This window comes from Vigna radiata, chromosome 4 (assembly GCF_000741045.1).
Source record: "Vigna radiata var. radiata cultivar VC1973A chromosome 4, Vradiata_ver6, whole genome shotgun sequence".
NCBI classification, from domain to species: Eukaryota; Viridiplantae; Streptophyta; class Magnoliopsida; order Fabales; family Fabaceae; genus Vigna; species Vigna radiata.
The window spans coordinates 16,275,452-16,286,599 of record NC_028354.1 but is presented as its reverse complement, the minus strand read 5'-3'; the positions used below and the strand labels follow the sequence as shown (position 1 = coordinate 16,286,599).

The 11,148-nt window shown below is 30.9% G+C and overlaps 1 protein-coding gene across 1 annotated transcript; it reads left to right on the top strand.

Moving 5' to 3' along the window:
* Positions 1-9,219: 9,219 nt before the first annotated feature.
* Positions 9,220-10,652, top strand: LOC106758954 (AT-hook motif nuclear-localized protein 23). Its single transcript, XM_014641968.2, has 2 exons — positions 9,220-9,357; positions 9,508-10,652. The coding sequence occupies exons 1-2, from the start codon at positions 9,241-9,243 to the stop codon at positions 10,342-10,344; spliced, it is 954 nt and encodes a 317-aa protein (XP_014497454.2). The 5' UTR covers positions 9,220-9,240; the 3' UTR covers positions 10,345-10,652.
* The last annotated feature ends 496 nt before the right edge of the window (positions 10,653-11,148 follow it).

The following is an 11,148-nucleotide window of genomic DNA, read 5'->3' as shown; positions in this document are numbered from 1 at the left end:
TCAGTTTGTTGGAAAATTAGTTGTTCACAGTTTGGGATGTTCATTCACTGGTACTAGGAATTTTCATTTCCCTTCTGTTACTTTTTCTTCAGTGTCTGATATAATTTTGTTACTTGATTCTTCAGATTGTTTATAATCAGGAAGAAGCTTTGAATTTATACATCAATCTAACAATTTCTGTAAAACTCAATCTATACATATCCATAATTACTATATAAACAATAAAAACAAATAAATATCCATCATCAATTTACTTTAGAAGCAACAAACTTATATATTAGAAAAAACTAATGTCAAACACAAATAGCACTCAGTTTTAGTTAACCAAGTGTATAATAAGGCGAGTTTTGAATGTTAAAATTTTTAGATTTAAGTTTAATTCATTGAAATAATCAAGCTTGAATTTATTTATTTTAATTAAATAAACAAGTTTAACGAGTTAAGATTGAATAATTTATTAATAAATTGGTTCATTTACAATTGACATGTGTCAACGTTTTTTAGGCTATAGTGATGAGGTAATGGATATTTAAAAAATATTTTTCTTTGTTTTATTAAGTGTCTTTCATTTGAATTTGATGTGAAATGATATAATTGAATAAAATAAAAATAATTAAAATTGTTCTCACAGTGTGATTATTAAATGAAAGTGTCTCTTCTGAGGAACATATTTAAAACGAGGCTTTTTCTCTTGCCAACTACTTGCCCCACCATTGCAACCCCACCAACTCTTCATGTCTCAGCTACCTCCTTTGCCAAATTCTATATATTATGATTAATATTTGCTTTTATCTTAAAACTATTCCAAATACGTATATTTTATCTCACTTAATCTTTTAAAAATTATTTTAATATATAGTAACTATAAAAAAATAGAGATATTTTGTAGCTAACTTATTAAATAACAAAAAATATCATACTATGTAATGAAAAACTCATAAATGATTGTTTTCATAAATTTTGCACACAAATTAATATTTCATATTTATTCTAATTTCTTTAACCCTATGTATAACATCTCATTTTAATAATATACAACTAATTCATACATAACTAAAATATCAAATATAAATATATACAAGGGTCATATAGTACTAATAGTTCTATTTCACTAAAATTAAAAGTGTAATACCAAGGTTTTACAAAAGATTTAAGCTACAAAGAAACTAACATCTTCCTTAAACCTTCCACTGCATCACCATCCAACACCTGATTTATAAAGACATTATCCTTTGTTTACATCATTTAGGTAATTATTGCAAAAAAAAACACAAGTACACAAAGAGACAAAAAAGAATGGTAAGTTAATGTATAAAAAATAATTATATAACATTTTTACAGAAGCAAGCACATAACACAAGTAAATCAATCAACCCTAAGACATACAATCATTCATTATAGATTTGACCATTTGGATATAAGTATTGATGTCAAACTCTAGAGTTCTGCACTTGTAGTGATGGAACAGTTTGCCCACCCAAAATTCTCGCATTTTCTCTCGCTTAGCACAAACAACCTCTCACTCAGTGAAAAAGGATGAAATTGGTTCCAGACCTGCAATGGTAACTGGCACTTAGCGGTATCCTATCACACTTAACACCATACCATTCGCATATGGGCTGCTCAACAGTGAAAATTGACGTTGAGCATTATACCATAAATATGCAACTCTATAATTGTGATATGATGAATTAGAGACCTATCCAGATGACCAAGTCGGTATTCCTAACTCAGCGCTTGGTCCAAAAACATGCTTCAATGTCAAAGTGAATATTCCTAACTCAGCGCGTTATACCAATTGCTTAATTAGTTAGATACTCAGTCCATCAATTCAACTTCAATTTCAACAAATTTCAAGCACACACAACTATGTGATATAATTAGATCTCAGCAACAATTCAACTAGCTAACACAATAGTTCCATCAATCATAGATCACCAAAACCAATAACATACAACAAGAAATCATAACAGGATTTTCAGTATACCAAACTACAAATTTCCAAACCATTTCAAACATGCAACACAAATGATAAACATACCAATAATCTTAACAAGTGGTAGTTAGCTTTCCTTACCTAACAGATGACTAAATCGCTTTACAAAGCCTAAAGCAATTCCAAACGCACAGGAAGTCATATCCACTCCTACTAATTACAAAAACACTATCAGAATACACCTTATTATGACCACTGATCAATATAGAGTTTTATAAAAGACTCAAACGTCATATGCAACCACAACAAGCTCACATGAAAAGAAAGATAAAATAGACTAAAAAGACGAACAAAAAATCAATTTATTCTATATGAGAACCTAATTAGTTCAACTTGAAGAGCTTACCACCATATTAATATTACGACATTGATTCTTCAATTAGACAATCAGAGAATGAAATTTTTAAAAAGAAGTCAAATAACTCTAAAAAAATGATTAATAGAGATATGATGTGTTTTAAAATTATACAACTCACGAAATTATTTATATTAAAATAATTTAATATTAAAATAATCAAATTTAACAATTTGAAAACCTAGAATGTCATTTTCTAATAAGTGTAAAGAAATAATATTGCCATTTCACGTTGATGAGGAATGATTAGGTTATACTACCACAATATTAGTATTTTTATATATATTAACATATAATTAATCTTCACAGAAAATAAAAAGATTGGTTATATAATCATGTTATCAGTATTTGACATTTAAAAAAAATATAAAATATGTTTAATTTTGAAATTCATATAGAAAAATTGGCGAAATTGAATACCCATAAGGAAAATTCAAAAAATAAAAAAATCAACAGTAAAATTTTTAAAACTGAAAGTTAATAGTAAAAGTTGTAATTAAAAAAAATATACATAACATTTAGATATATAATTTAAAATATAACGCGGACTTTAGACTAATTCACATTGGTTGTCTAATCTAACATCAAATAACAGAAGAGTAAAATGTTTATAATTTTTAATCCAGGTGTGAAATTTACAAATTGAAGTTTCATATAAAATTTACAAATTAAGTGGTGAAATATACTATTAATGATAATTATGAGTAAGTAGTTTAAAAAATTTAATAGTTACCAAACATGCAATGCATTGGTATAATTGCTATTAATCTTTATTGAAAGGATGTAAATGATTGAACATCCCTTGTCTGAGATCATCAGGAAAATAATAAAATGGTTGTTAAGTTAGACTTAGAGCTGACATAACATTATATAATTTTATATATGGTCAAAATAAAATATTAAAAGCATGTATACATAATGATAATATATTTTAAATTTGGATATTCATGGTATTGGGTTTGCGATGGTGACTCTAATTATTATTAGTGGGATTGGAATCCTATACTATAATTAATATATACTATAACCTTTGTGGAGTTTGTGCTTTCATACGTTGTCTCTACCAGTAATGTCAACTTTACAATTTCATTTACACAACACAGCAACAGTAGTAAGATTTACAGTAGATAATAAAAACCTGACGCAAATTTTTCTAGCACCTTAATATGTTTCGATATATAATTTAATTTTTCATAGTTAGTTTTGTTTGTTGTTTTATTTTTAATTCGTAAACCATAATCTATTCTCAGCATTGTTGTTGAAAGTCAATTATGACGGCGTTAAAGTTAAAGAAAAATATTTAAAAAGCTTAGTGAGCTATAGAACAACATCAATGTATCAGTTAGACCAAATACAAAAGAGAAAATCACGTTTTTATATATAACTATAGTAAGTAATCTATGCAACCGGATGCATTGATAAATATTTTAAAAAAGATATGTAATTTTGTAAAATCTTAAATATAAATATCATTATAACTTTTTATTATTTATAGTGATATTTTTCTGACATTAAATTTTATAGATATTTTTTAATCATCTAATAATTTAATATCTTAGAAATTAAATTTGAGTTGATCATCACTTAAATTTGATATGGATTTATTTAAAATATTATGATGGGTCTAAATGTAATTTAATAAATTATAATGATTTATTAGTTATTGTAGAAAGTTATGATAAAATAAAATAAATATTAAAATGAAATTTGATTCCATCGTTAGTTTATAAAAGAGGATTAAAGTGTGTGAGAGGAGAAAGAAAAGCAATGAGATAGATTAGAAAAAAGAGGTTGGAGAACAAAATTGAAAATGTATTTTTTATTGAATCTCTCATGCATTAAGGTTAGTATCCTATTATAATTTGTGTATAAATGTCACTAAAAAAAATTGTTGTTACCTATGATCCAAATTATGTAACATCGAAAATCTATAAATAAAGCAGTGTTAACTATGGATTACATACAAACAAAAATCTATATGTAATATTACATACAAATTCATGAATCTTAAGATTTTAGAGTAATTTTATAGAATAAAATAGGAACTTAGGAAAACTACAAATTAATTTACATTTGATTTCAGAACAAAGAATATTAGATTTCTTGTTTAAGGGTGTTTATTCCCAAATTATGCTTTTCTCAAATTAAGATAAATCCTAATTATAAATTTAGGGATTTTTTGTATATGAAATTGACATAAACTCTAATTTAAGTTTATCCCAAAATTTATTTAAGAACCACTAAAAAACTGAATTTACGAAAAATTAATATTCATCGAAAAGTAAAAAAAATGTTAGTAATCGATGTTTTTCGATGAATTATCAACAAGTTGAAATCTGTCAATAAAAATATTGTCGATAAGATTTATTAGCTGACAATATTTGTCAATAATTACATAAATCAAGTGCACATTATCCACAAATATTAGTCGGTCATTTTCATCGATAAATGGAATGGTAGTTTCTAGTGCATTGGACTGTATTTCCTTACCAAATAAACATCCTTGACATCATTAATGTGTAGATACAAGACTAATAATGACAACCAGACAATAAAATCCAGAAAATCAAATAATGTTTCAATACAGACATGTATATAAGATAATCCAGACAAACATAAAATTTTTAAAATATGTTTATGAGAAACAAAGTCCTAATAATCTACATATCCATCAAAATTGCTTTATTTTTCGTCAAGGTCTTCTTGCTGCTGGGGATTGTGGCTGGAGTAGGCTAGGTTGGGCTGGATTAGGTTTTTGTTGGGATGGTATCGGGTTAGATTGAGGTTGTTGAAGACAACATTATGCTTCCAAAAGAAGAGAATCTCATGACCAAATTTTACAAAGTGTCAAACTTATGGTCAAATCATCAAAAGTTGATCATGTCCTTCTAGTCATTGCATGAGGTGGATAACCATTTCCTCAACATTGCTGGAAAAACATGGTTGGTGCTTGTGGGTACCTCTTCCAACAACGAGTTCTAGATATGCTCCTAAGTCCAATATGGACATTCCCCTACAACCCTAACATCTTTAAACATCTCAGATAGCCTATGAGATGCTATGTTGTGGAAATCTTTTTGAATTTGAGCTTTGTCCAATAGTGTTTTGAAATAATTGGGATTATGTGGGTTGGTGAGGGCCATGATATTTATACAAGAAAAAAATTTAACCAAGTTAAAATTGATCAAAAAAGGGCTCGAACAAAGAAAGACAATTTATTGTAGACGTCCCAACCAAGACACTTGAATCAGAAGCACTTCAAAAGTTCTTTGGTTGAGAGCTTATGAGGTAATTGCTTCAAGACTTTAAGAGCAGTGAACTCCTTGGGGTCATCATGGAGGACTTTTAGGGGTCGCTCCGAGAGGGATTTTGTTTCTAGTTTAAGGGGAGTTTAGGACAATTATCCCCATCAATGAATAACTTGCAACCTTTATTAGTAATGGAAATCTTGAAAAACTTGTCTTTAAAGCCCTTATATGAAGTTGCAAAGAGTTGAAATAGGTTTTGATCATTCTCATTTATTAATGACACTCATACTTTCTAAACATTCGAATGGATGCGTTAGTAGTGGAGGAACAGGGTAGGGGTAGGGTTGATACCCAACACTTTACACAAGACGTTGAAAACTTGCATAGCCGGTGGAGCTACATGGGAGCAACATTCAACTCTTGTAGGACTCCGCTTGAAATTTATCGATCTGATGCACACGTACAAGTCAATGAAGAGGCAAAAGTAAAAAAAAGAAGATTCCAGCTCTAAATTTCCCTTGCCATGACATACCCGATCATTCCCTCACAAAGTCTTCTGTCATGTCATCCTTTAAAGTGTAGGTATGGTCGACAAGCTCCACCAAGTCATTACCCCACCTGAAGCAGGTAGCATACTAATACACTTTGCCCACGCATATCCGAGGACTTCAAGCAAGTTCTGTTCATCTACCTCAACAGTTGTGTCCACTTGGATCACTCCAACGATGTCGTTGCCCCTCCATTGTAGCCTCCTTACTCGGACCATGTTATCCGACCAAACCATCTTCCTAAATCAGTCCTTTATTAGCAAGTTGAATTGGTGTAGCACTATTTACATACCCTAAATTTTTCTCAAATTACCCCGATCGCTTGATGAGCCAAGCGACGACAAAGATATAAACACGTCATTAATGTACCCTTTGCCCTCTTGACCAGAAGAGCCTTCTGAAGAGATGTTGATGGCAAACATTTTATTACCTTGAGGGAAAAGAATTGAATGTTGAACTTAGTAGAATGTCGAACTTAGTAGAGATGAGTGTCAAAACAAAAATGGTGAAAAAGATGAGGCCACTGGTCAAACGACAATGTGACGCTTTGATTGGACGTCAGACCTAACATCACATTTAACAAAGCAATGATTCTTCATCGCCAACGGTCAAACCTCTGATCCAACAATCATATCAATATACCCTTTACGCTTGTCAACTTAAGTCTAAGTTTAAGGCTTTGAGGGTCTGTGTATTGTATATATACCGACCAATACATATACCAACTAAACTACCCAAATTGATTGTCCAAGTTTAGAGGAAATCAATCGGTATATCGATCAGATTCAACTAATCATCCAACTAAGCTAAACATGTCAGTAATCAAATTTAATAGAATTGGGTCGTGATTTGGTCCATCCTAATTAGAAGCCCATGGAGAAACTTATAAATATAAGTTAAAGGTAGGGTTGTTGAAATTTTTATAGCATATTTATTATAACATTAATGGCTAAACCAATTAAATATCAAACTGACTTAAATATCAGAATATCTTTAGGTGGTATACCCGACTCAAATAAAAAAAAAAGCTGAAAAATTAATTTTTTTTTAAGTGAATACTTACATATATATATATATATATATATATATATATATATATATATATATATATATATATATATATATATATATATATATATATACTTGTTGTTCCTCTAAAGTCTATATATAAAAGGACAAAACAATAAAAAAAATCCGACAATAATTTAATATAAAAAAAATACAAAACCATAAAAATACATTGAACATTTTATGGATAGCATGCTGCGGCAGATTTGCCCCCACAAAAATCCCATGCCAAAACCTACCTTCTAATAACTTATTTAATATATCACATGCAAAATTAATCTTTAGGGTTATTGAAAAGTAAAATCTAATTAGAAAGATCCATTTTTCTCTTATTTCTTCGTTGGCCAAAAACACTTTTTTTTTTTTTAAAAAAAAAAGAAACATAAAAATAGAAAAGTGATTTTAGTCACTTCCTCAATACTCTTGATGCCCAATATATTATAAACCCTAAAGTAAGAGTGTTGAAATCTAATTATTCCTTCTTCTCACCTATAAACATGCGTAGGTATCTAGTATTGGCATATCTTTTGTAATTCATTTTGCTCCTAATTTTTTATGCAAAGGATTCTCCTTCTGTTTTGAATTTTGTCACACCAACCAATGAACATTTTCTCTATTTTGCCTCTCATTTTGTAATATCTTTGGCTTCTATACCTTCATCACATCTACATTTCTAAATGAGTCCCAGTAGATGAAGATATCCACCCAAAATTTTCATTTTATATTCTAATAATGAAGATTTAAAATTAATTGTCGACAATGCTAAGAAATAGCTGGGAAAAGAGAAAAAAATAAGGCTTTATTATTAAAGATAGATTAAAGCATACTGCATATTAAATACTGAAAGAAAATATATAATACAACATGTCAAATTGAATGAGGAAACAACGCATATAAAGTAAGCATCTTTTATAACTGAGAAAAGTATGATTTATACACTATTAAACTTGTGACATATATAAATTGATAGTCATAAATAATGCTTCAATGATTATAATAATTATACTACTAACAGATTTTGTAATTGTTTTTCAACCTTTGTTGTTGAATAATAATAACTTAATATGCCTAAATAAACAAAACACAATCCTCGTCGGGCTTGATATGTCTTTAAAAATTAGTCTAGATTGTTTTTTTATGAAACACAATATCCAAACATAAATACACACAAAATCTAAGCTATTACAAGTAAAGGGTTTTGACTCTCTCAATATGTAATAAGAAGGTAAAAAAATGATTAATTTTTATTTACGGAAAGTGACAATATTAATAAAGTTCACTCCATAAACAAAAATACACTTTACGAATAATTATTTCTTCTTTTCCTTCTTTCACTTATATATTTTATTTTTAGAAGTGTGTAGGCCAGAGTCTATGAATACATTGGCTGGATCATGTCCTGTGCCTATTTTACAAACAGTAAAAACTTTTTAAAGTTTCAAATTGATGTAAAATAAATTAGTCTTAAATATACACAGCAGTGATTTACATTTAACAAGTTGTATTAATTTAGTTTTGCCAGCTGGTATGTGAATAATAGAACCCTAATTAAGAAGATATATAGGAAGAGGTGAAGGTGGAGTTGAAAGAAGTCAAAAAACTGTTATAAACTGATGAAGAAGTATTTGTAGCCCTTGGGTCAACAACTCTGTGTTTATGTTCATTGATGACCTAGAGAAAACACAGACACAAACATTATATTATTTCTTTTAGTAAAGTAATTGTTCAACATGTGCAAGAATTACTTATTAGCTAAGGGTTCAAATATTTTAGGTTTTCTCTTTGTCGAAAGGTAACCTAGGTTTCCTCAATAATCATCCAACCTATCTCTCTCTTCTCTCTTCTCTCTTCTCTCTCATCACCCACTCCCACATCCTCCAAAGATATAGACACAACATTTTAACTTCACCCCATGATTTAAAAACTTTATATAAATGTGGTTTTCAAAGAAATGAATAAAATAAGTACATAGTTTAATCCCATGATGAATATTTTATTGTTCCGTATACTTTTCTGGTTGTGAGAATGGCTGCATGTTGCCCACTTTATTTGTCTCTCTCTTTCCCTTCCAACCTCATCCCATTAATCCATTTTCTCTGCAGTACTCAATTCATATCCCTTTGTTTTTCTATTCGTTTTCAGGTTTGAATCATTGGCCACTCCTAATACTTCTTTTAAAATTCCCTCTACATAATTTTTTTTTTCTTCATGTTACTATTCTCATTAAATTCTCTTATTTTAATTGCTCCAATTTTTTTATTTCCTTTTGTTTTTCTGTTTACACTTCTTTAGAGCTTTGTGTGTATGGCCGGCATAGACTTGGGTTCAGCATCGCATTTTCTTCATCATCGCCTTCAACGCCCTGACCTTGAAGACGATGACAACCAACACGACCAAGACAACAACAATAACAACACCAACGTTAACAATCACGAAGGACTTGAGCTAGTTACCACAAATCAAGGTCCCGGTGATATTGTCGCTCGCAGGCCAAGAGGCAGACCACCCGGTTCAAAGAACAAGCCTAAGCCACCTGTTATCATCACAAGAGAGAGTGCAAATACGCTTAGGGCTCACATCCTTGAAGTCAGCAGTGGCTGTGATGTCTTTGACTCCGTCGCTACCTACGCAAGGAAGCGCCAAAGAGGGATCTGTGTCCTCAGTGGGAGTGGCACCGTCACCAATGTCACGCTCCGCCAGCCGGCCGCAGCCGGCGCCGTTGTCACGCTTCACGGAAGGTTTGAGATCCTGTCTTTGTCGGGATCATTCCTTCCACCTCCTGCTCCACCCGGTGCCACCAGTTTGACCGTGTTTCTTGGTGGAGGACAGGGCCAGGTTGTGGGCGGAAACGTTGTCGGTCCCTTGGTGGCTTCTGGGCCTGTTATTGTTATTGCTTCATCTTTTACTAATGTAGCATACGAGAGGTTGCCTTTGGATGAAGAAGAATCTATGCAGATGCAACAGGGACAATCATCTGGTGGTGGTGGTGGTGGTAGCGGCGGTGGAGTCAGTAATAACTCTTTTCCTGACCCTTCTTCAGGGCTTCCATTCTTCAATTTGCCCTTAAACATGCCTCAGTTACCTGTTGATGGTTGGGCTGGAAATTCTGGTGGAAGGCAATCTTACTGATCCACCTTCTTTGGGGGGACAAAGGTGAGAAGTTGAATTCATATCATATCATCATACATATATTTTGCTTCCCTCTCTAAATTTCCTTCTTTCCTTTGAATTGTTTGTGAGGAAGTACTGATATTTATCTGTTCAAGACTCCTTTTGTTTGGCTAGGTATGTTGTAAGGACTCAGTTTCTAGGAACAACTGTAAAACGTGTTTATCTTGGTTGTTGGAGTTGCTAGATTAGTCTGTTGTGCATTAACCTTGAGATCAATAAATCATAGGCTCAAATCAATAACACAAATATATATATGTTTTGGATTACGATGTTCGGTTTTTGTTTTCATCTAATATGTTATAGTTCCTTGTTTCCATGATTTAGCATATCTCGGGAGGAACATGGTTTTTGGTAGTTTAACCCTAACATGTGAAAACATTATAACAAAAACTCAATCTTGAAGCTGCATAGATAACCTTCTGGCTCATCAAATAATCAAGACAAAATCACTTATCTTGTTTTGTTGGTATTCTAGCTAGACAATAATTAATTAAGGGAATCCTAACATTATTTCTTTTGACCGAGTGAAGTTGAACATCTCTCTCTTATAATTAAGTAACTCCACCACAAACAAGTGGGGAAAAACTAATTATATATATATATCTTTGTTTCTGTTTCCATTATTTCATTCATTAGACCGTTTGTTAGAAGTCGTATACATGTAATAACCTTAATTAATGTCTTTCCAACATATGAAATCTAAAGCTTCTAACCTTCATCCTTCTAAACAAAAGGAAAGTGTTTAAAGAAAAGCAGATTAAA

Bases quoted from the DNA above. Each gene is read 5' to 3' on its own strand.
- LOC106758954 (XM_014641968.2), top strand. From the start codon at position 9,241: ATGGCTGCATGTTGCCCACTTTATTTGTCTCTCTCTTTCCCTTCCAAC. The intron at 9,358-9,507 runs GTTTGAATCATT...ACACTTCTTTAG, and splicing joins GTTTTTCTATTCGTTTTCAG to AGCTTTGTGTGTATGGCCGG.